The sequence below is a fragment of the Malaya genurostris genome, chromosome 3 (genome assembly GCF_030247185.1).
Source record: "Malaya genurostris strain Urasoe2022 chromosome 3, Malgen_1.1, whole genome shotgun sequence".
Classification (NCBI taxonomy): domain Eukaryota; kingdom Metazoa; phylum Arthropoda; class Insecta; order Diptera; family Culicidae; genus Malaya; species Malaya genurostris.
Window position 1 is genome coordinate 219,055,746 of NC_080572.1, and position 26,488 is coordinate 219,082,233.

The 26,488-nt window shown below is 36.8% G+C and overlaps 2 protein-coding genes across 2 annotated transcripts; both read right to left on the reverse strand.

Annotated features, from left to right (window-relative positions):
- Nucleotides 1-6,728: 6,728 nt before the first annotated feature.
- LOC131434211 (cuticle protein 19-like) lies at nt 6,729-7,119 on the reverse strand. Its single transcript, XM_058600864.1, has 2 exons — nt 7,111-7,119; nt 6,729-7,037 (listed from the first exon to the last, which is right to left on the reverse strand). The coding sequence occupies exons 1-2, from the start codon at nt 7,117-7,119 to the stop codon at nt 6,729-6,731; spliced, it is 318 nt and encodes a 105-aa protein (XP_058456847.1).
- A 240-nt stretch (nt 7,120-7,359) lies between these two features.
- LOC131437649 (pro-resilin-like) lies at nt 7,360-20,249 on the reverse strand. The gene is made up of 3 exons (XM_058607129.1): nt 20,117-20,249; nt 7,960-8,413; nt 7,360-7,892 (listed from the first exon to the last, which is right to left on the reverse strand). Exons 1-3 carry the CDS (start codon nt 20,123-20,125, stop codon nt 7,654-7,656), a joined length of 702 nt encoding a protein of 233 aa, XP_058463112.1. The 5' UTR covers nt 20,126-20,249; the 3' UTR covers nt 7,360-7,653.
- Between the last annotated feature and the right edge of the window lie 6,239 nt (nt 20,250-26,488).

Here is a 26,488-nt window from a genome sequence, read left to right on the forward strand (position 1 = left end):
TAGAACAACTGCAGTGAGTAAACTGATGCCACGGCTAGCTCGGAGAACAATATTTATACTAACCTGTCTTTGGGCTGCTCGTCCAGAAGATGGGTATCCTAAATAGGCACCAAACCGATGCAAACGAATCGAAATTTAATCTTTTCCACTCAGTTTTCGGGGCACTTGAGGCACGCTTCGTCGGTCGGATGGTTTGGACGATTTGACGAGCTGGCCTTGAGGGACATTGAAACTGAGATATGTTCGATTTAGCAAAGCATTGAATAGACGACCACTGGTTGCCACCTCCACCACCGGTCGCCGAGTGCCACTTACACGGGAGTCATAAATTGGCCAAGATGACAAAACGTACCAATTTCTGGCCAAAACTTTCGCTCGTTCATTAACGGCACCGTGCGTCGCTATTATATCATGTCACAGACGACAGCGACGACCGGCTCTTTTGAGATGGAAAAATTTCCGAGTTTCCCAGCTTAATTTGTTATGTCTACCCTTTTTATTCGTGTTTAGGCTGTTCAAAGAAATTAACAAGCGCTTTTGATTTGTTTACGGTTTTATTGTGCAGATAAAGGTGATATCATTGTTGTTAATCTTGATGAATTCCTTAACGAACCGAACGAATCAGTAGTCACTATTGTTGCCAGTAGCTGTTCGATATGAATATTTTTCACAGTGCTACCAAAGTCTTGTGCTTGCAAAATCAAAAATCCAACGTATAATCTATCATGCGTAGATGCGTATATGTTGTATAATCGAATGTCTTGTACTTATGCTACATTGGACTGAGATCAAGACTGAATTTTTTCTCGTACTAAATATTGCTGGAAAGTCATTCATATATTGTCAAGATTATTGAGAAACTTCGCGTGGATTAAAAATTGTGTGGAAATTTCATAATTGTGATCAAATATTGCTCGATTATGAGTTAAATTGTAATAGTTTGCAATGAAATTATGCTTTGGGTGGGTAGTGTCAGATACTTAATCGGATAATGTGGATACAAATAAAAAGGATTGTTCATGTTCTTTGATATTGAACACTGTTGAGTGCATTTAACTCGTAAGGGAACAGTTGGACCTGGACTTATTTACGAGAAGTGAAATGCAATTGAACTCAATAACAACAACGTTCACTATGTGGAGCATGAAAATATGAAGTACATCATACCAAACTGTACCAGCGAACAGTATATTCGTGACACCACAGAACAGTACGGAGAGATCTGAAAGTAAATTTGCAAGAATTTTCCCGGGTATTCTCAATGGAGTACGATGGTTGTGCATGCGCTTTAAGATTACTATACCTTCTAATGTGACATTCGGCCAGAGCACACGAATTTCGTGTAAATCATTTGTCACCTACGAGCATAAACTAGTCACAAGTCAATATTTCCAAAAACTCGTTCACTATGATAAACGCTGTGAGTACCTGGACAACTTCTACTTCGGCCACAAGCATCCCCAGTACTTCTGAGAGAGCCATCAACAACAATGAAATACTCTCCCCGACGAATCTATCATCTGCAATCAAGAACAAGATACGCCGGAAGTAACGTTTGAAAAAATAGCGGTAAAATTTCTGCCAACAACAGAGACTTCGAGTCAAGAGACTTTTTTTATTTTTTATTTAATATTACAATATATTTTTAGGCACACTGCTTAAGCTCTAAGATGCCAAGGTTATTTTCTTATCTTAATTAACGACTAACTTAAAACTAGAATAGTATCATTAGAATATGTGGTCTTAGCTTCTCGAAAATACAGCGTTCAGCTGGCGATCGGCAGCGGTCGATGTATTCAATATTGCACGAGTCTTCCAGATGGCGTTGGTAAATATTAAGCGCTGGCCGCATCCTTCGGTCCGTGTGGGTCCGCGGGAAACACCCGCAGGCTACGAAAGCCCGGCGGGTGGCCCGCATGCAGGGTTTTCGACTGGAGCGGTCTTCCGTGGGCGGTTATGGTGATGTTACGGAAGAGGATGAAAAAGAAAGTAAGTATTGTGGAAACGGGGTAAAAAGGGGGATGTGGGAACAAAATGTCTGAAAACGACAGAGATCTAATTAGTTGCCATCGAGATGGTGAAGAGACAGGGGAGGGGGAACGAAAAAGTTAGTGACAAAAAAAGATCTTGTTAGTTCCAATGAAGATGGTGGACAGGGAAGGGGATCGAAAGAATCGAGCGGATGTTAGTGTCGAACCTGTAGGTGGAGATTATACTTTCTGAGCGGGGAATAACACTTTACACTTGTATATCAATGTGTTTAAGGTAATGGTATATGAGAATGTACTTGAATTAGTTGATTAAGATGCTACTCCTTCTTTATGTAAAATTTTCGAGCTTTCTGCGGTACACCCACCATTAGGTACGGTATCCTAAGATACGCCCGCCGTGAAACGCCACACCATTTTCTCTTGAAGTCATCGCTACAATTCGCTTTCTTCTTCGTTTCGAAGAGTTTCCGCTAAACTAGAGCCAACGCACTTCTCTATTGGGCGAAGCTCTGGACAGTTTAGTGGATTAGTTGTTTTTGATACGTATTCGACCAATTTTACCTTAAATCATTTCAGGTCAGATTTCGCAAAGTGGCAAGACGCCAAACGATACCAAAACAGAGTATAAGACTCGTGACTTTAGGTAAAGGGCTTCAAGAACACCACTTTCGCAGACATTCTTCCTCGTACACATCATTATTGATGGTCTCACTAGGAACGAAATAATTAGATTTTCAACCACAACAACATACGGCCGGCCAAATCAAATACTTCTTTGGGAATTTGCACATCTATATTTTTCACAACAACGGCTATCACCTACTTGTCCATTTGGTTATGAGCATACTTTTCGCTTTCGATCGACAGTCAAGCGCTGGTATTTTGCAAACATAAAAGGGGGTGTGAGAAATGTACAGATATAACTGAAGGACGGGAATACGAATAAAAATGATAATCGTTCGTGTTAGTTGATAATATGCTTTTCGCAACTTTTACTTCTTCGCTTCCAGAACTGTAACGGTGCATTTATACTAAAGATTGACTTATTGGTGTCAAATATTTTCTTCCACACGCGAAATAAATTAGACTAAAAAGATACCCAAAAACAGAATGATGATGTTGATTATTCCATTTCGGATTTGCATATTTCAGTGAAAGAAACTATCGAAATGATGTGCGGGATTCATTTTTGGCCTTCAAATTGGCCAAATTGTGGAGTTTTTTACTATGTTAAACACTGTTCGGAGCATGTTTCTCAAACGCGAAGTAGTCGAATATTGACATTATTCGCACTCGTTTGGTGCGAATTTTGCACTGCGAAAAGTACACAAAACCAACCCAATTATTCAAGATTTGCACTAAATCGATGATTTTTATCTCCGCTTTGCAAAGAAGCAATCTTTATACAAAAAAAAATGTAAGAAAATGTAAGAAAATTTAGCGCACTTTCATACTTCGTACTACCACAATTGCAAGAGTTTCTCTTTTCCCAATTTCGATTGGGCTATCCCTTCGTTCAACACACATATTTAAATATATTTAATCTTAGTTTTTCGAGAGAACACTTTCTTATCCATTTCTGGAGGAGAGTTGGCATCACTGGGAGTCCGATGCGGTGTCCTGGTGCTGCTCTCAAAAAGTATAGATTCAATGTGTTGTTTGATATGTATGATTAAAAATTAGGTTGAAATAGTTATTTTGAGTGATAGTGCAGGTGTAGCAAGTGTGTTTTTAGTAGTGAGAGTGCTATTTATTGAATAATGTTGATCCGCGAAACTAAAGATGCTCAAGTGGCGGATACTGTGAATTTGCCGCCCCGAAATTCAACGAAGTTAACCTGTTAATCGATCGAAGCGCCGTCTGCATGTCATTGTCGGTGTTGTCGGATTTCTACGGAATGTATGAAAGTTTACAAGTCCATCGTGTCATTCAGACTGAAGGTCTAGGGTTGGTCTGCAGCGGACCCATTCGCGAGTGTTTTTATTTTATTTTTTCAGTGGTCGTGTTTCATCTCGTGTTGCTGACAGCAGAGCGAGCAGGAGATAAAAGATACTGGTGAGGTCGTTCCTTGGAGATATTTTTTATTTTTCTTACTTATTGTATTTCTCCTGATGATCGAACATCAGGTTTTGTTGAGATCATATTGTTTACTAAACATATCCGAATCTCTTTCCCTCCCTACTAACAAATCTCCTATCCCGTGATGCTCGTGGAGATACAGTGGTACACGCGGTCTCTGGAAACAACGAGTATCGGACTAACATTCCTTCCTTTCCCTCAGTAGCACAGCCTTTGGTCGTAGCCAGCGTCGTTATTGATCATTTAATAAAAAGTTAGGAGTGAGTGGGTATGTACAGTGAAAATGATTTGCTTCTCCCAAGCTTAACTTTCTTGGATCATTGTACATTTCCACTCATTCGGTCAATCATGAAGTGCAACTACGGGCGATCTACTTCAGCTCAGCTCAGCTCAGAACATTTTCTTATCCATTTCTTCTAGCTTCTAAGAATAATTTTATCTGACTAAGTTTTTTTTCATATTATGTCTAATCTTTAAGACTACAATTTGATTAATAAAAATCATCTCTCGCGAAAATCCATTAAAATTACTTTATTAATCAGGTAAATGAATCTGTATCACTGCCTTTTTTGTTAAATAAATAAACGGAAAATATTTGATATGATTAATCATATCACTTTAGATAACACGTAACACTTAAAACAATTATAAGAAAAGCCAATGCTTTTTCCCGGTAGCCAGCTTTTCGGATAAACTTATTTAAATATATTGGTTTGAGAGCAGATTTCAAAATAGTTTTTCGTTGTGCTTTATGTTCCACCGATTGACGATATATTATGAACTACTTATTCATCATAAAGACAAAAGTACAAAAATTGACAAATTAATGATGTGCCAGATCTCCTGACAGCCGGTTGTATGTAGTTTTACAAATCATAGAGGTTTATCATTTCGTACACCGTATTTTTTACGGAGATCGAATTGTTCACCAAGACCAACCCCGCATCTTCTCTCATCCCTACTAATACATCTCCTATCCTGTGGTACTGGTGGAGATGCAGTGGCACTCGCGATATCCTGAAACTCATTCGGTCAATCACGAAGTGCAACTACGGGCGGCCTACTTCAGCTCAGCTTAGCTCAGCAATTTATGGTACTTTTGGTAATTAGGAACCGGTGTAATTGATAAAGAATTTATTCTTTTTGGTCATCCACAAACTAAAGAAATTTTTTGACCAATTTTAAGGAATTCACTTATCGTTACATTCTGACGAAACAATTTTGAAATCGAGATCACTCAGTAAATTTGAAATTGGATTCAAATGAAATTTAGACTTTTTGTAGGAGGTTCTAGTTCCTTTCTTTTGAATTTTAGTTAATGAAAATTTGTGAAGCTATCTCTGAAGAAATTGACCGAATATTTTTATCATTTATTGCATATACCAACCTGTAATTCTGGAACCGGATGTCGGAAATCCACACGGAGAACCCGCAGATCACAAAATTACAATATTACAATTGTTGTTTTCACGTCCTGGTTGTTTCAACTCAAATGTTCAATGGCTAATGAACGTCATTTATTTCAGTTACATAGTGGCCGTTTCATGCAAGTGAAAGTATGCAGAAGAAGTTAAAAACAAGCTATCCATGTATTAAATAGATATTCCTACAGCATAAATGTTTTAATTTCATACAGGTAACTTTTCTGGGATTGTGTCATTGCTTAGTTGCACGAGTGACACTTCATTGAAACGTTTCATTTCCCCCTTAGAATGTATGTCTTTGATCAACTGTAACGTTTCATAACTCGTTTGTAGTGCGTGTCTTTGCTGGGTGTCATTGCTAGACTGCCAGCACGATAAATCAATAATTGTAGTTTATTTGAAACAACAATCAATTAGCAATCAGTTCACATTTGCGTTTCATACACGAACACACGGACATTTTGTGAACTCGACGAGTGAATTCGAATGATATGTGGCTCTGCAGGTTTCGGTTTAAAAGTAAATTTTAACAGTGATTGCTAGCGAAACTTAATAATAAAAAGGAACACTTTTACCGCAAAAATGTTCAAATAACCTGACGGTTCAGAAGAATTAGATCTCTCGTAGGCAGTATCTAGTTCTTCTAGAACAGTTGTTTGTTCGAGTCCCAACCTGGGAGGTTTCTTGGTGTTAGTTTCAGAAGGATCGTATTGCTAGCCATGCAATTATTTTGTATTCGTTAAGAATCGGTTGCGAAGTCTGTTGGAACAGAAGCTTTGATTTTTGATGCGCGTTTCTATAAAATGGACTATTTTTCTTATTTTTATTATGCCGGTACGAAAAATGGAATGAAAACAGTCCAAAATGCGCTATACATTGATATTTAGAGTTGATTCTTGATACCATTATTAAATATTAGAACAATCCTTTTAATTATTGAGCAAAATTTGGATTTTAAACCGAGCTTTCTGTCAACCCTATGAAATTGACACGTTAACCTAACTCACGCCTGATTTTGATCGTTTCTAAATTCCGATGTAATAATTTCGATGGAATGGAATAACCATCTTAAAACCTGTATTCGTAATCCTCAAAAAGACGTCATATTGACGCAACGAAATCATATTTCTGTACCCTAGAAAGATTTCAAAATTTCTCTTTACGTACAAATTAAGAACAAATAATTAAATTTCTTATCATTTATATTTATGCTATATTTCATTGCCGCAAAATTCTAGTGATGCTGATCAATGTTGGCATAACTCTGTCCATGCGGGTGATGTGCATGTCCGTCGCGTTTGACATGCGCCTGAAAGCCAGCCGCCGGATCCGATTTGTAGTTTACAACCCGGTGCGTTCCGTCCGCCTCCTGTACGGTGTACGATCCTTCCACGTGCTCTCCGTCCCGGTGTTCCCACTGGGATTTGTGATCTCCGGTGTGGCCGTCATTCACCCCGTACTGGAACTTGTACTGCGGATGGGAATGGTGACCATCGTCGTGGGCCACGACGAGAAAGACTAGACAGGCAACGAAGGGGGCGATCTGTGGGGGAGGATGTCCAACATCTTAGTCGGCAGTGATGTGTAAGTTTTAAGAACATTGGAAAGTTACTTACCTTGAACATATTGAATCCAGCCAGTGCAACGAACGATCAATTAAATACTGGAAATCTACCAGATGAATGATTGATGCAAGCAGATGATGACATATTTATATCGTTTACTGTTTCTGGTACTGTGAAATGAATGCAGTTGTGAGGGAACAATTTTTACCTTTCACTTTTTAGGAAGAGATTTGTTGATAATTGACCTAGGGGATTCCCATTTAGTTTTGGTTCACCAGATGAGTATTGACAACAGATTGATTTTATCACAGATCATTTTATTTATCCTGTTTTTGAAGTTCAAATAATTTCAATATAACCAGTCCATCAACAATTCCTATGAGGATTTGGTTGAAGATACTGCTTTTTTCAAATTGAAATATATCTCTAACTCCTTCTAGTATGAAAGTAAAACACCCAAATGGTGAAGAGCATGTTTGACTAAAACTTTTCACGGGTTCAGTTTTGAGCAATAAAATAAAATAAATATCGTATCAAGTTGAGCTGCTGCAGCGGTCTTTGGCAGAACTACGGTTCCTTTCCGGCCATTCTGACTTAGTGTTGCTTCCATACATGGGCGTAGCTAGTGGCACCTTTGCCGTAGTAGTCACTGGTGGCATAGGAACCAGCATAATTACCTGGCAGACCGTAAGCGCCCTGCGGTTGGTGAACGTTGGTTTCAGGATGATGGGCGTGACCGATCTTCTTGACAACTGCATTAAAGCCGTTATGATCATCGGCGGTATATTCGACAACACGAGTCGTTCCGTCGGCTTCTTTCAGCATGTATCCTCCTGAAAAATTACAATTGGTTCGAAGTGTTCAGTTCATATGTAATTTTACTACAACAAACGGAAATACCTTTGACAACATCGCCATCCCGCACTTCCCATTGCTTCTTGTGATCGCCGGTATGCGGATCATCTACGCCATATTCGAAGTTGTACTTGGGGTACGAATAGTAATCGTTGTAGCTTTTGGCATACGTTGCATGACCTCCGGAAGAGTACAGGTGACCGTGGTTCTGTCCTCCGTACAGTGAACTGTAAGAGCCGGAATAGGCGTTGCTATCGACATAGCTTTCCGCACTGGAACCAACATGACCGTGAAGATCATGAGTTTCGACGATATAATTTTGCGGTACTTCGATATAGTGTTGTCCATGATGTTCGGCAACTTGAATCGGATAGTGGATCTCGGGAACGGCATGGTGTACGTAGTCGTGGTGTGGATGTTGCGCCACGAAACTATAGTGAACTGGTTCCACCGGAGCGCATTTGGCGGTTGCGGCCAAAATTGCAAGGGCTGATACGAACTGAAATTCAAAGTTCAAGTAATACATTAACTATTTAGCAGAGTTTAAAATTGTCACGCATTCCAAATGAAAGAATCCAATCCAACAGCCTCATAGTTGTTTCTTCACTCTCTCATTCGAAAATGACCGCATCCAAAACAAACGAAGAGTGACGAAGCATTTTAGTCTCTCTTTGAAACAATGGAGAGCATAATTACCAACATCACTCGTTCTTTCATGACAAGACTAAACCAAACTAACGTCTGTACTACTATAGATTTGAGCGCCAACAGTTAAAAATCATTGTGAATACCGACACTGCACAGCATACGATTTTCACTGATAACCGGAAATGACTGAAAAGGACAAATGAAAGAAAAAACGCAATTTTGAAAATACTGTTCCGCTGTTGTCGTTGACTGTACATGGATCTCGTTCTCATAATTTGCAAGAGAAGCTGAGTGTGACATTTATTTCTCGTCATTTTCGTTTATTTCGAGTCAATAAAAATGACTTGTATAAGCGCTGCTCGTTAGTGTATAGGACTATTACATGGTCACCCTGCTACAATTTGCTGGATACTAGAAATTCTCAAAAGTTGAGACTCGAACATTTAACATCCGGATAGTTAGATCAGTTTAGTATACTTTGGAATGCCATGCTGGTCTAGGGAGAAATACCTAAAACTTCACATAGATCTTACAATGTGAAAAGGTTTTTAGAAAACCAAAACCTGCTTTAATGTTTTTATAAATATGACTTTTTTATTCCTAAATAAGAAGAAAACAATTTATTTGGGCATACACTAGCGTAACCTTTTCAATTTATAAACAGTTTTGAGCCAAGTTTTAAAAAATTCTTCGTTTTTTTTTGCATTTTCGTTCTAAACGACGGTTTGAATTTTAAACACACTTCTCTATGTTATTCCGAAACCGGAAGTCGGATTTCAACAAGAGTCAATAGCAATCTATGAGATCATAAAACTTCCATTTCGATCTAAGTATGTGAAAATGAGCTCCGTTTCTGAGAAAATAAAGAGAGTCCCGTTTTTCACCTTTCTCATATCGAAAGGCCAAACAATCACTGAGAAAACCGACTTTCGAACTGAGGTTCGGAGGGCCGAGTGAATACCATTCTGTTCAGCTCGACGAACTGAGCAAATATTGTCACTGTGATTTCCGGATTAGAGTTCACGATAACTTTTTTCGATACTTTTGGAATCGGGAACGAAGATCCGGTATACCCAAAACCAATGTATTTGGTTATTAACAAATCAGACCTGTCTTATTGAAGAAATATACGGCTTGAAAAGCTCAATAAGAATTGAATGGCTCGATTTCTCCATGTCATGTTAAAAGCACGTTCTAGAAAATGAATTTTTTATACTCATCAGCCTGTAATTCTAGAACCGGAAGTCGAATACAAATGAAATTTTGCAGGGTTCTATGAAATTGTAAGACCTGAGCAATTCCAGAAATGAGTAGACGAAAAAGTGACAAAATCAGAATCGACCTTCTCCGATTTGGATGTAACTTTGCACATGACTTCAGTATGGCAAACCATAAGTTTTGAACCGATAGAGAGGTCAATCCGACTCACGACTGATTTTTGAAAAGGGCGTATGCATTTTTGCATTTCACAAAAATTGCCTTTTTCAAATCGTTGTAACTCGGAAACCGTTAATTGTACAAAAATGGCGTTCAGAACGAAGTTGTAAGTACACTGAAAAAAAAATTTTGATTTTTTTTCTCAATAATTACAAAATAATCCGAAAAAGTTGAATAAAAAAAACTGGATTTTAATTTTTTTTTTGATAATTTTTATTTTAAAGCTGTTATTAAAACCTACAAATTGACGGCTATCCCATCCGTGCCTTTTGAAAAATGAAGAAGTTACAGCTAAAACAGTTAGTTCTTTTCGTTGTAATTAGGAAAACGTTCATCGCACAAAAATGGCGTCCAGGAAGAAGTTGTAGGGAATCAATAAGGCACTCTAAAAAAATATACACTGAAAAAAAATTGATTTTTTCTCAATAATTTCAAAATGAACCAAAAAAATTAAATTAAAAAACAAACAGGGTTTCGATTTTTTTTTGATAATTTTTATTTTAAAGCTATTATTAAAACCTACAGATTGATGGCTATTCCAGCCGTGCCTTTTGAAAAATGAAGAAGTTATAGCTAAAACAATTTACAGATATATTCGAAATTTCAAGTTCTCGTTGAAAGATAATCATTTAAACAGTAGAATATTATTCTACAGGTTAAAGGCAATAAATTTGTTCATGATATCCTTTCTTCTAAAAGTAGGATATTTAACACCATTTTTTATGTTTCCATGAATTGTTTATTTTCTTGCTATATCTATAATTATTACTTGTATATGAATAATTCTTAATTATATTTAAGGTTTTAAGTTTTCGATTTTTAATTTAATTTAAGTTTTTAATAACTTAAAACTTAAACCTAAAAACTTAAAACCTTAAATATAATTACGAATTATTCATGTTCATGTAATAATTGTAGATAAAGCAAGCAAATAAACAATTCATGGAAATATAAAAAATGGTGTTAAATATCCTACTTTTAGAAGAAAGGATATCATGAACAAATTTATTGCCTTTAACCTGTAGAATAATATTCTACTGTTTAAATGATTATCTTTCAACGAGAAATTGAAATTTCGAATATATCTGTAAATTGTTTTAGCTATAACTTCTTCATTTTTCAAAAGGCACGGCTGGGATAGTCATCAATCTGTAGGTTTTAATAATAGCTTTAAAATAAAAATTATAAAAAAAATTAAATTCCTGATTTTTTTTTATTCAACTTTTTCGGATTATTTTGTAATTATTGAGAAAAAAATCAAAAATTTGTGCATTCAGCAATTTTTGTGAAATGCAAAAATACATACGCCCTTTTTAAATATCGGTCGTGAGCCAGATTGACCTCTCGATCGGTTCAGAACTTATGGTTAGCCATACTGAAGCCATGTGCAAAGTTTTATCCAAATCGAAGAAGGTCGAGTCTGATGATCTGCTAAGCATTTCTGGAATTGCTCACCTTTCTTTTGAATCTAAAGTTGTGAAAATCGGTCGTACGGTCTCTGAGAATATCGAGTTAACGTTTTTGCACATTTTACCTCGTAAGTCCGGAACTGGAAGTCGGATCCGGATGAAATTCAACAGCTGTCTATAGTAGTCTAAAGGGCTTTTCATTTGAATCTTAGTTGAAGGAAATTAGCTAGGCGTTCTCTGAGAAAATTGAGTGCACTTTTGCTCCTTTCTCATATAGATAGGCTATGCAATGACTGTTAAAACCGATTCTCCAACCGAGGCCGAATGTCATATACCATTCGACTCAGCTCGACGAACAGAGAAAATATTGGTATGTATGGCAAATTTTATCACTCGATTTTCTCAATGATGCCTTAATCGATTTTCACAAACTTAGATTCAAATTAAAGGTCTTATGGTTCCTACAAAGATTCTGCATTTCATTTGAATCCAACTTCCGATTCCGCACGAGATGATTAATAATATGAGAAATCACTAAGTGTATTAAAGTCAATGAGGTAGACACAGGTGACACTTTAGTGTTCGTGAAATGGATAACAAGAACGGTATGACGGTATCCACGTGAAATCCACGTGAAATGCCTCGAGCATGCATACTTGCAAATAGTGCTCTCGACGTTTCTCTCATAGCGGAGCACACAACTCGGGATATTTGTGCTGTCACAGTTGGTATGACTATTGATGGCATAGACAGGAAATATGTCTATTGTTTGGTATATTTGCGCATAACCAACCTTCGCTAAGTGATGACTTCAAAAATATTGTATCATACTGCTGCCAAAGTGATTTACCGTTTATATTCGGCTGTGACATCAATGCTGACCATATCATTTCGGGCAGCACAAATATAAATTCGAGAGGCTCTGATATGATGGAATTTGTGAGTAGTACAAATCTGCACATACTCAATGCAGGAAATCGTCCAACTTTTGCGAGATCTGGAAGAGAGGAGGTTTTTTGACGAAACTCTCTGCTCTGATAGAATTTCGCATGATTTGGTAAATTGGCTGACCTTCGTTATCTGATTATAAGTACATCTTTTTTATCATTCAAACGTTAAATTTGATATTGTCATATATCGTATTCATCTACAAACTGGGTACCAACCAACAATTGAAACCCCAATTGATTTGGAAAATGTTGTCGACGAGACAAACTCACACATAGTTGCAGCGTATGAAAAGGCCTGTCCAGTTCGGATTGTGCGAGTTTCTAGAAGAACTCCTTGATGGAATGCTGAACTTGCTAGACTAAGGAAACTATGCAGAAGAGCTTGGAACCACCGACGCAGAGATGGGTCGGAGGCATTCGTGTCGGCTCGAAGGACTTACAAATATGCTTTTCGATAGTCTGTACGAAGTGGTTGGAATAGCCTTTGCAAAAATGTCTCTTATTCCAACGAGGCTAGCAGATTTAATAAGTTATTTTCGAAATCTAAGGTCTTTCATCGACACAAGTGGTACGATCTACTGAACGTCCGTTCAGCTTTTTGGCTTCGCTGACGATGTTGATATTGTGACATGTAACCTTGAGAAGATGATGGAAGCATACATCGGACTGAAATCTGAAGCTAGACGTATTGGACTGATTATAGATGCGAACAACAAAAATACATGAGAGGAAGAGGCTCTAGAGAAGAAACACTACACCTCTCACCCAAGCCACCGTGACGATATCGAGTTGGCTGACGAGTTCGTGTATTTAGGCTCACTGATGACCGGCGATTATGATAACAGCAGAGAAATTCAAAACCACATTTGGGCAGGAAATCGTACGTACTTTGGAATCAGAAAAACCTTTCGATCCAGAAAAGTACTCTATCGCACGAAATTGACCGTCTACAAACGCTCACCTGGACTAAGTTGGCAGAGGACCAACGCGCCTGTAGTGTTTTCGAGAGAAAGGTGCTGAGGACCATCTATGGCGGAGTGCAGATAGAAGACAGAACGTGACAGTCCAGTAAAATTGGTTCTTGAATCTAATCCGGCTGGGACAAGAAAAAGGGGAGCGCAGCGAGCAAGGTGAAGAGCGATCTACAACGAATTCGTGTCTTGAGTGGTTGGCAACGAGCTACCATGGATCGAGCACTCCTGAATAAGGGATCGGATCATTTCGGCGAAAGTCGCATGCACCCGCCTCTTGCATACAAACCTGTAACCGCCTCTACTCAAAGCTAAGTATCTTTGATTTAGTTAGGTGTGAACGATCGGTAGCGCGAGCAATTTTTATTCAAGAAGTACAATTGTAAATCAACAGAACGGGTGTTAACGCTATCATCTCTCATTTGTCTTCAGTTTAAATTAATTCCAATTACTATATTAAGACAATTGCAAGACTCGGCGAAATAACCCTTTCGGCGAAATGGCTTTCGGCCAACTGACCCTGACCCTCTAAATAACTATATTTTTTGGCCGAAAAAGAAGGAACATTGTTTTTAATGCTTCATTCCTTTACTGTGTTAGAAGAGGGCTCAATATACCTACCTAAACACTTAAGGTGAAATGTAGCGGAATGCGCGAATCGCGTTTATGATCAATTATTCAAAAACTAGACCGATTTTCGAAAAAACAAAAACACTTAAGTTTTCGAAATCAAATTTATCACAACTAAGTATTCTTAGAATTTTCAAATTTAGCTTTGCCGAGCCGTAATTGAGATGTTGAGATGGTGTGAGAAATGCACGGTGGGCATGGTGGCATTATATCGTGAGCAAAAATTACATATCAAATAAAGACACGAATTTATGCAACATTGGGTTTGAAAACGAGTTGAAAACAATAAAATAGGTATTGTATAAAAAACTGTTACTGTCGTTTATGATGCTAGTAATGTACAAGTCTCTTGAGTTCAATGCATTGATATTACTGAAGCAATAATGCTTGGCTGTGTAATATCATATAATAGGTTTTATTATAGATTTTAGCAATTTTTATAGTAAAACTAAAACTTCAACATTGACAGGCTATTGAATGAAATGAATACAAGCCAAGTATTATCGTTCATGTAGAATATTTGAAAATATAACTTTTATATAACCTATGATACAAACAATATGGCCTGGTGAACTACTGACAAAGTTTTCGAAAATACTTGAAAGTTCTCTTGTCTTTAATCGTTCAGGCTCATGGCTAGCAAGTTAGTCAATACATATACATATAACCTCATGTTAGTCATTCATAATTACTAATTATTCATAGCTGTTGTCCAAGCGTAATCACTAACAATAACGATTCAAAGTGTAAAGGATTCCAAAATCCATTACGTCCAGTATTTTTACAAGCCAACATAATGTGTCGGTTTTTCTTGTTATGCTTTGTGCGTTTAGATTATTTGAAAATATATAGGGGAGTGTCGGTAGCTTTGGGCAATTCGTGTAACGAAAAGTATTAAAGGAATTAACTTGTATTTCATAGAAAATATTTAATGGCGTCAAAAAAAAATTTTTGCGACCGCAATTTGAATTTTTGGTTTCAAATTTTTTTATTTTCAAACTAACAGAATGTAAGTTTTTTTGCTTTTCTCATATAGAAAGACTATGCAATCACTGTGAAAACCAACTTTTGAACGGAGGCCCGTAGGACCGAGTGTCATATACCGTTCATCTCAGCTCGTTGAGATCACAAAATGTATGTGTGTTTATGTGTGTGTGTGTCTGTGTGTGTGACAAATAATGCCATTCGATTTTCCCAGAGATGGCTGAACCGATTTTCACAAACTTAGATTCCAACGAAAAATCTTATGGTCCTATAGGTCGCTGATGAATTTTATCTTTATCCGACTTCCGGTTCCGGAATTACAGGCCAATATGTTCAAATCTATGAGAAAATGTGCATTCAATTTTCTCAACCGATTTTTACAATCTAAGATGCAAATAAAAGGTCTTAAAAGTCACCGAAAATTTGATCCAGATCCGACTTTCGGTTCCGTTATTACAGCGCCGATACGTGGAAATTTTTCAATTCCATGAGTATTTTTTCAAAAGCGATGGCGAAACGAGGTGCAAATTTTTATAAAACTTGCTGGAAAATTTATCTAGTTGATAGACCCGGATCATTTCGCCGATCCTGCAATTGTCTTAATATTATAATTGGAATTGAGTTAAAATAAACACAAATGAATGATGATAGCATTCACGCCCGTTTTGTTGATCTACAATTGTACTTCTCGAATAAGGATTGATTCTTGTACTCTGGAATAACGATTGATTCGTAAGCCTCAGGACGGAGTTCACAAGGAAACTTGTTGACTATTAGTCACTAAGCATCAAAGCAATTGCATAGGTGTATCTACCAAGCAAATGTATGTGGTATTTTCCGTTTACTAAGTGAAAAAATATTTAATGCGGCTTCGTCACGTCGATTTGATTCGTGTGCTGTCCGACCTCGCTCCCGCTCATTCGGACCTAACTAAAGCAAAGAAACCTAGCTTTGAGTAGACCGGCAAACGAGGAGGTTACAGGTTTGTATGCAAAAGGCCGCCGCTTCCAACGGCGGGTCGGCGGCCAACTCAGCCGGCGTCGCCTCGTCGGCTTTATACTGCCGAGCCATCTTGGCTTCGGTTATGTGGCTGTGCCACATCAGTTATACAGTTAATAACACAAAAAATAATATGATGTATTCGAAATTACCCTTTCGGTGAAATGACCTATTCGGCGAAACGACTTTCGACGAAATGGCATTCGGCGAAATGGCCTTCAGCGAAAAGACCCGCTCCCGATAGACACTGTTAGTTAGCGTATAGAAGAAACTAATTTGGGACTACTAGTCCCAAAGATATAGTGAGGAAAAGCTTCAAAAAAACGGAACTCACTACGGTTAGACAGATTTACCGATTTTTACAAATCATGATTCAATTAAAGCTCTTTGTGTCTTAAAAGATACTGTGTAATTTCATCCAGATATGATTTCCGGTTCCGAAATTATAGGGTGATGAGTATCAAAACTTCAAACTTTCAAAACTGACCCATCCATGCGGAGACTCGTTCGCACATTTATAGACCGGGACAGAAATGAATGTAATTTTGCTGTTCTCGCTCATTTCAACGCTTCGTATGTACGAGGTTTGTAGGACCCTCTGATAAGTCTCCGATCACAATATAACATCTATACAATTTTGTTAGTATATTAAACCCTACGTTTCTTGGCAGTTGTGTTTTCTGAGACTTGTTTGATTAACTTCCTTGAGGTACGGCATAATTGTTAATAATTAGGTTTTCAAAAGCGGGAAAAGTATCTGTAACTATGTAATCATTCTAAAGCTTTTCTATCTACTTCTTAACCTTAACATTTATTTAAAATTGTTTGCGTGGTCATTAAATATAGTAATCACGTTTGTAATTTTAATTATATTAAACTACTACTACTTAATCTGATAATATCGATAATTGGAGTGATTTTGTCCACTTCAATAAATTATGATTCCGAAAAATATTTTAATAGACATTTATTCATTTATTTATTTGGGAGCAGGGAAAAGCCTTCTGGAGATGGAATTTATAATTTCATTCTCCAAAAAGCATAAAACTTCCTCGTCTTTTCTACCAACAGATTATAATATCCAAATGGTACAATATAAGACTTCGATCAAACTAAATTACAATACAAATAGTTGTATAGTATTTGCATGTAAAATTGCCCTAGTTCTAGATGAAAACGGCCCAAAAACATTCCTTCGAACAGACAGCAGATCCAAGTCGATAAGTCAGCAGCGATCCACGTAGCTTGGATGGTTGAATGGATAACTCCAAGGTATATTATCAAACTTAGTTCATCATGATAAAAATATCTGCACACTTAAAAAAATCCCTGTGATTTTACATCTTATTAAATGCACATAAATGGAGCGTCGCAGTTCACGCAAATTCACATGGAAGAACATTTAATATTGTGTCTAAAACTCCATGACATGAAATTCGTTCAAATAAAAAAAGAGTACTGAAAGCAACCACCGCGACTTGAACCGAGAATCATTGGATCGCATGTACGTCTGTTAATCGACTGAGCCACAGAAGCATGCATCTGCTTGGCCGGTAAAAGGTGCATTTAAATTCATACAGTCGCACCTGCTAGTAGAACGCAAATTACAGTCGAAACCAGTAAAATTCAAGCTCATCTAACATTAAGTCATTACAAATAAAATTTTCCGTCTTTTGACAAATTAGGTCTTTATGAATTACATCGTATGAGGGATTAAGTCACCTGTAAAATTCAAATTTTTTTAGAGTGTGATTTCTATACAAATAGATTAAAATGAAGGGGCAGTCCAGAATTATGAGGATTTTAACCTTTTAACCTCCTATGTCGGATATATAAACAGATTCAGTAATACATTCAAAAATTTTTATGCTCATTTTATAGAACTTTTTTTTGAGAATCTACGAATAGTTTAGGTATGATTTATTCAAATTTTTGCATCTAACGCAACCGATCCCCATACGTAAAAGATCATGTAGTTGAATTCTTGAACTTTACAGGCAGTGAAATTGTTAACTTCGTAGACACCCTTGAATTCAGGGCTGGAAAAATCAAGAGCGCAACATTTGGCGCAGCATTTGAATGGTGATTGTTGTTATTATGAACATTGTTGTTATTGATGATATTACTCCACCACGATGGTATTACTGAATAAATTTTAAATACATCACCATCTACAATAAATGTGTAATATGAAAAAATAATACTGACTGTTTTTATTTACTGTGAATCAAGAAATGTGCTTATTTCCACCCCTGGTATAGAGTGCAGGGTTGCCACATTCAAATCTATATCGGACCTTATTTCCGGTATCACTACACAGTGAAAATCAAGTGAAATGATTGTGACCCTTATTATCGGTATCACTTTACGGTGAAAGTCAAATGAAGTGAATGTGGGTCTTAATCACGAAAGCCACTTCAGAGAAAAATAAGTAATTGCTTAGATGAGGTTGTTGTTATTATGAACATCACATCACCAAAATTTGTTGGAAAAATGATATTTTTTTCACTACAGTGATTATTTCACTGTGTGTGGTACTGGTGAAAGGTAAAATTAATTGAAGTGATGTTTGAGTGAAGTAAAAGTAAAAATGGCAGTGAGAACGGTAATAATGGCCATTAATTTGACATAACTATTTACAAATTGAAAGGGTATTGTAGTTCATACCGGAAGAAAGTTTTTGACTTTATTCAAGTTTGAAAAAAAAAACTTAACAGAATCTTCTCGTGATGTTTTCGAAAATAGAAATAATATGAGAAAGGCATCATTACACCACTAGGTGGATTAAAAACAGGTTTTTTCTTCAGTTTTGCAGAGAATAATGGAATTGATTGTTATAAAATATGATTTCATGGATTGGGGACGGAAATAGCGTGATGGGTTAGTCGATGGCTTTCACACAGCCCACCTGGGTTCGATTTCCAACCCCGCAAATTGCGTCAGAAAGTTTTTCTGGACCAAAGCGGTTAAAACCTCTGTAATTGAAACAAACAAACAAAAATTCGGTAGCCTTGGACCACTGCTCATGAAGAGAGAAAATAAGAGACAGAATCAGCAACGGCCCTGAAATGTGCCATTTCGGACAAAAAAAACGAAAGAAGTTCTCAACGTCTAGAAATTCAGCAAAAAATGCTAAGTGATTGTGTTCCGTCTAGTGTAGGAACCGCAAATAAATATTCTTTTCATTTTTACGATATTACTTCCAGTTGAGTTATGAATTTGCGAACAAATCCCACCTTAATTATTTTTCTCTGTGCAAGGATCATTATTATTCAAAATTTTATTAATTGAAACAATGTTAAGTTCAATTATGATAGCTGCCATAGCTGGGTACCTAGGGCAAAACACCACAAATTTTCCAGTTCAATTTTTATGTATAAATTATAATAGAATTTTTTTACAATGAAGGTAACGAGGTAAACAAAAATGCCCTGTGCCGAATTTTTAAAAACTTTTCGTTTAAAAATAAAAAATGAGAAATATTAAATGAAAAGTGGCCCAAAACTGCCGACTCTTCCCTACATGGATGTGAATCTATTGTCGGTAAAATGATTAAAAAATCATGAAATCATTAAATATGTCTTCTCGTGACATCATGATTATTATTTGTAATTTGTTGAGCAAAATGAATCATATCATGGACAATAACTCATCTCTCTTGAAAATTTGCATGTTAGTAATCATTTTGCAATTGTTTTCTTGATTTTTAAATTACTATACCAGCAATGGATTTTTATTCGTGTAGTAATTCCTGACATTACTGCGAAAAATATCACAAAAGTTCACAAGGTGCGTTCTAAGAACAGTGAATAATAAACAGAAGAAATATTTTATGGGACACATCGAAAGTCAACATCAAAAACATTGTATATAGATCCTTAATCAGTTTGCATATATTATTAACGCAGTACGATCACGAGAGCCTATCATCTTGCACATTTCAATATTTACATCATCAAACACTTCACTGCCACAAGCGTCCCTTCGGATGGGTCAAAAACACCCATTATCTAACTACTTATTGCACCCATGCATTGATCTCAATCTGGCACAACTTTGGACAAGTACTGCTTCACTACAAGAGGAGTCAACTTCACTCTCGAAAACCACTTATCACACGTACTATTTCAACAATCCAAACGGAGCACGCAAATCCGATAGTAATCTTACTCACTCTCAACATGTTGAACGGGAGGCGCTTGACTGCTTCGAAAACTTTCAACAGATTGAAACTATTAGCCAAATATGAGCACTCTTCACTTTTGTTGCAGTTAGATAATAAATTGCAACTGTTACACGTGGTGTTACAAACGGACATCTGATGCCGTTCTGGATGCTAGACTTAGTATTTATACCACTATGATCGGCTTTTTTGTTGTTGTTCGTCTTTACCGAAGCCACTTGAGACTAGACCTACTGATCGATACGTCATTCAGCAACTTCTTGCAGGACCTCTCTCATCATGCCCACACCCGAGAACGCTGCGTGAGTGTGTAGGTTTGACCAACCGACGACAATATTTATTTTTTGTTTCGTTCGCCTCTCGTTGCTAAAACCTTCCGAACCGTGGCCGACAGACTGAATTTCGAGACCGATCAAGTCGACATGCTCCTTTCAGGCATGGATCAAATATCTTAATGGTAGTAGGTCTTTAACATTGTGGCAGTATTTCGATTGAACCATTAATGAGCAAAAAAAAAACTGTGGAAACTAAATCCGAACGAAACCAATATGTTTCCACCTACAAACCGCTAAACTTGCGCGGCTATGATATTCGAACTGGCAGTTAAGGCAGTAAAATGAATTTACTTCGATACAATAATGTTTAGATTTCTTTTTATGCAAAGCTTCAAGGAATGAACAAACAAAAATGCAATGCAAAACTCTCTGTCGGATTCGTATAATTCTTTTTCGAAAAATCTGTTGATTCGGCAAGCGAATCGCAACTGTGTACTCAAATCAAAAATATTAATATTTAGCATCATATTTAACCAACAGTTAATTTTATTAACCGATCAATTTTTCAGTTTCAATCGTACTCGATTCCACCAACCTAACCCGGCTGTGGAAGTATCGGAAAATGCAGCCGCCACCGGATGCACCACCCGAAGCGGAATCACTCACATTGGCTGAACACATACTTTAATGGACATTTATTTTTTTCAACACACATTCAGCGGGTTGTGGCTGCCGGTGTGAGTTCTCATTGAATCCGATCTGAAGCAATTTCTAATTAGCTAGCTATTAGTTTTCATTAATGTGCAAGAATGGTGAAACCTGGCCGCGGTTCACTGGATATCCGTGCATGTGATGAGAGTGGAAGGGAGATTCTTGCCGAAGCCCGGCAGCTTGCCTACTCTGTTGCTGTCTAATGGGCTGCTTAGGGCAAGGAAGGACGGTGGCGCGAGCCGCAAAGTGCACAGCAGCGCATCGTAAGGGTACCGAGAATGTGCTTGGGGGTGGGAGCGGACAGACAGGTAGTTCGCTTGAGGTACGGATCGAAAGGAGTCGTAAGGCTGAAGAATGGAGGAAGCGTTCGTGAAAAATCTGTAACAACTCAACACGCCGGACATGAGGTTGCTGAAGGACGGTCTGTCGTCGGCGTTATTAGCTACTGCTACTGTTTGGTGATATTGAACGAAGGAATGTTAATTGGTGGCTTTGGCAGTGTCTTTGGCGTGACAAATGTGGGTCGTTCTTGACCGCTAAGTGTGCCGCATTGATTTCAGCTGACGGACAGTTCAAGTGCCGTTCAGCTCGCTTGGCGCTCACGGTAGGGTGGACTGCGGTTATGTGTGTGGTTATCACGCATGTTTTCTATAAATCAGATGACTAAATACTATTTCATGGATGATGAGTTGAAATCGGCCTGGTTTTACGTTGCCGTAATGATACATTAGAATGATATGCAAAGAACTTGGTTCCTAATTTCGTTGTGATTCTTGACGTGCAGGACAAAATAATTAACTGATAAAGCTAGCGTTTTTTCGCTTTGTTCGTGAGCAGAAAATTTTCGGAAGAGCCGGAAAATTACAAGTTACAAATTTATTGAGTGTACGACATACCAGTGTGCCAGTTAATAATGCTGAATATTTTGAACGGTCCGATCATAAAATTGCGATATCGCAGTATTTGATTTTTGCGATAGTTGATTCAACAAATTCCTTTTTTATTCAACCAATATGGTTTTTATTTGAATATATTCAAGTAAAAATATGTATTGTTTTGAATGCTTTCAATGCCAGAGACAGCTGAAATCAAAACAATAATCGCAATGGAAAATCAATAATTTTTTTAGTTAAAATCTGTTCGCAGTCGCTTCAAAATATCAATGAAAACCACATCGATGGTTAAAGCGTTTGGGAAAATTGTTTTCATTTGATTTGAAGAAATTTATGATTCCATAACAATTGTTTATAGAACAGCGGTGTTGCGATAAAGTTAACCTTGTTTAAAATGAAAAAGATTTGGTGACAAATTAAAAAAACGTTTACTGATTTGGTGTTACAAAAATCAAACAATTCACATACATTTGTACTCCGGTACAGAGATATTTAAATTAAAAAGATTGCTAATAACTTTCAATGGCTTTTAGGAACGTGAAGTTGCAGTAAAAAATTACGCATTGGTTTTGACAGCGAGCTGATGTCTGTTTACAGAGATATCGCTAGAAAATGTCCAATATTATTAACTGTTATATAAGGCACTGAACAAAAATATTTAAACAAGCTGAATGTTTCAGCGGTTGACGGTTTTATAAAAATGTTTTATGAACATGTTAAATTTATATTTCGTTTATCGCCTATTTGAATCCTATGTTTGATTTTCTTGAGTTCTCACTTCTTGCATAAATTTGTGAGATGGTTCATCAAAATCGATAAGATGTTTAACAATGTCAAAATGTCCTCAATAATGATATTATTGGTTCGTAATTCCCGAACGTCGCACAGTGGTTCGAATCAATAAAAACGTGGACATAAATCAGTAGCTGCCAAACGGTTCTTTTAAATTCTGCGGACAGAGGGTCGCGTGTTGAGTTTTAAATCGACCACGTGGCTCGCTCAATTCCCTTTGCGCATCGTATTGCTCTTGTATTCTCTCGTATATGAGCAAACTGTACCGGGTTGCGAGCATACATTTTATTATTTTGATGAGAAGTTTTATCACATTAATCTATCGTATGGGTTGGACATTACATGATTCCAATGAACAATGAAAAAATATTCAACTTTCACAAAGATAGAATGTCTGTGTATTTGGCAGCCTTGTTTTATTTCTCTCTCCTTTTTCAGAATGCTATCAGAAAACCAAAACGAAAAAAATGGCGGACGCATTGAAACTGACTTTGTTTCACAGAAAAATACAAGACTTTATTTTTATCGCGTTAGCATATATGTTTTTATGTACTAATCGCATCTAAACAAAATTATCTAGACTTTGTCAAGGTAGATTTATGACACAAGCCTTCAAAGCCGAGATATTCGATGAACAAGTGGAGGTATGCATTTCCGAGCGTTCAAATTTTCAGCACTTCTTCAGTCAGGAAAAAATACAACACGACCGCTAAACTCAATGAATCATTCTGAAATTTTCACAGAATATTCTCAACTTAATTTCGAAGACATTGTCAGGTGGGTTTTTCTATATTCTGCACCGTTTCCAAGAAAAATTAATTTGAAACGGAAAAATAGTAAAAAAAACCGACAACTTTACGGTTCTGTCCTCAGCCCTTAATGCATATAGTTGCTTTTAAGAAATTATTTACAAATATATACCGCGTAATTTGATTCTATCTCTAATTATTCATGGTCTACTTTGACGAAAAATATAACCATAACTTTTTTTTCTGAAGAGATAGACATTTTTTTCTTCTACAAAGTTTTAGAAATATTGAAAATAATTTACTTTGTCAAATATACCAAAAGTCTAGGTCGCACCGTTTCGGATATACAAAGCGTTGTTATGGCAACTCCCTTAAAATCAGTTTATTTTATTCATTACGCGTTCGAGTTGTTTGTTATGCATACTTTGTTAGGAATAATTGTAGAGAATAAAAACTCCCATATTTTTGTTGAAGGTAGTGCATAGGTTTGTTCTTTCCTGGTAAAGTTATACATTTTACCATTTTTTTACCTAAGATAAAACCTTGCACCAAAGCGAAATATGCAACTTTATACAGTTGAGCAGTGCCTGAACGACATATTGAACAATAATTATCAAATAACAACAGTTTGGGTCCCGGCTCATTGCTTCATTCCAGGCAATGAAAGAGCCGATATTTTAGCCAAAGGTGGTTCTATTGAAGGTGAAATTTATGAGAGACCGATTGCTTTAAACGAATTCTATAGCGCGTCTCGCCAAAGAACACTTGCTAGTTGGCAAGCTTCTGGGATAAAGATTATCTGAGTCGGTGGCAGGGGACTGCATGTGAGTAGGGACTTCATTCGTGTGATGTCCAGACTCATGTCCAATCACTACACGTTAGATGCACATCTCCTTCGAATTGGACTTTCCGAGACTAATCATTGTGCTTGCGGCGAAGGTGTTCGCGATATTGATCATGTCGTTTGGACATGCGTGGAGTATCGTGATGTCAGATCTCAACTTGCGTACCTTCCTTGCGTACTCAAGGTAGACTATCCAACGTCCCAGTTCGCGACATTCTTGCTGGTCGTGACCTTCCTTACATGAAACTTCTTTATCATTTCATTAAGTCCATTGGAGTTCCAATTTAAGACTTATTTTATGATAGACTGTTTTCTCTTCCATGAGTTCAACCAATAGCCAGCTTTCTTATATTACATAAAAGTGATGAACTGATACAAACAAACTTGAAAATCATGTACAAAATGAATGTATTTTGTTTAATGTAATTTATAATAGCGAATCGCTTGATAAAAACAGTGTTTAGATTAACTAATGAATACCAACATACTAACATGATATTCGAAATGTATTAGGTTTAAAGTACTATGTATTGTGGATGCCACGGCGATGAAAAACTTATGTATATTGCCTATGAAATAAACGTATTTATGAAAAAAACTTTATGCAGCTGATTTTCTGCAAAATTTATAGGAAAAGATATTCCCAATAATATAAAAAAAATCTCGATGGAACTTTTTTTTAGGCCTTTTCAAAGTTAATTTTAGTTATTGAATTTGGGCAACCCCCTTAAAACTAGTTTTCCAATCATAACTTGTTTCGGGCTATGTTTTTATGCAAAGTATTGGTTGTATTAATTGTAGAAAATATAAAATCCCATAATTTTGTAGAAGGTAATGCATAGGTTTATTCTTTTCTGGAAAAGTTATACATCATTTCACCTTTTTTACCTAGGAAACCTTGTGCCAAAGCGAAATATGCAACTTAATGTAGCAAAACTTTTAAAATACTTATAGAAAAATATATTCCTAATTCATTCTATTTTCCAATGAGAATATCTTGAGTACTATTCGTGTGACTCATTTTCACTATGGCCATGCTGAAATCATGAATGATTAAGAAACGGAGGGCGTTACGCGTCTGCTATTTCTGTAACTCACTTTTGCAGTGAGCATCGCACGATCAACATCTCGTCTTAAAAATCGTGTTACTTCGCGATAGCTTAATTTATTTACACGTTTAAACATGGAATCTCTTCGAAAAGGTTTGTACATTTTACAATAGTTTATCATATTTTATTTAGAAAACATTTTTCCATTTTTTGCCTTTCTCAGGTTATGCAATCACTGTGAAAACCGACTTTTGAACCGAGGCCCGGCGGGCCGAGTGTCATATACCATTCAACTCAGTTCGTCGAGTACGCAAAATGTCTGTGTGTGTATGTGTGTATGTAACGTTTTTTGCACTAATTTTTCTCGGAGATGGCTGAACCGATTTTCATGAACTTAGATTCAAATGAAAGGTCTTGTGGTCCCATACAAAATTCCTGAATATTATTTGAATCCGACTTCCGTTTCCGGAGTTATGGGGTAAAATGTTCAAAAAATTGTGAAAATAACTGCTCCAACTTTTTCCGGAGATGGCTGGACCACTTTTCTCAAACTTAGATACAAATAAAAGCTCTTTAGGTCTCATACAAAATTCCTGAATATTGTTTGGATCCGACTTCCGGTTCCGGAGTTATGGGGTAAAATGTGCAAAGAATGAAAATATGTTTTCTAGATTTTCTCATAGATGGCGCGACCAATTTTCATAAACTTAGGTTCAAATGAAAGGTCCTGTGGCCCCATACGTAATTCCTGAATTTCATCTGGATCTGACTTTCGGATCCGGAAATATAAGGTAAAGTGTGTTAAAAATTGTATACCATCCATAAAAAGGACGAAAAACCGTAAAAAGTTTTCTAAATCGACCTCAAATCTTCTCCAATTAATAGTTTTTATCAGTAGACGATCAAACAAACCGATTTCGGTTATTCTTTTTAGGAATCGAAGAAAATTATTTTGAAGAATACCACAGTATTATATATGATGGTATGATTGATATGAGAAAGGCATCATTACACCACTAGGTGGATTAAAACAGGTTTTTAATATGTGTT

Coding starts and splice junctions, on each gene's coding strand:
- LOC131437649 (XM_058607129.1), bottom strand. Junction 7,893..7,959: donor GGATGGCGATGTTGTCAAAG/GTATTTCCGTTT, acceptor GTAATTTTTCAG/GAGGATACATGCTGAAAGAA.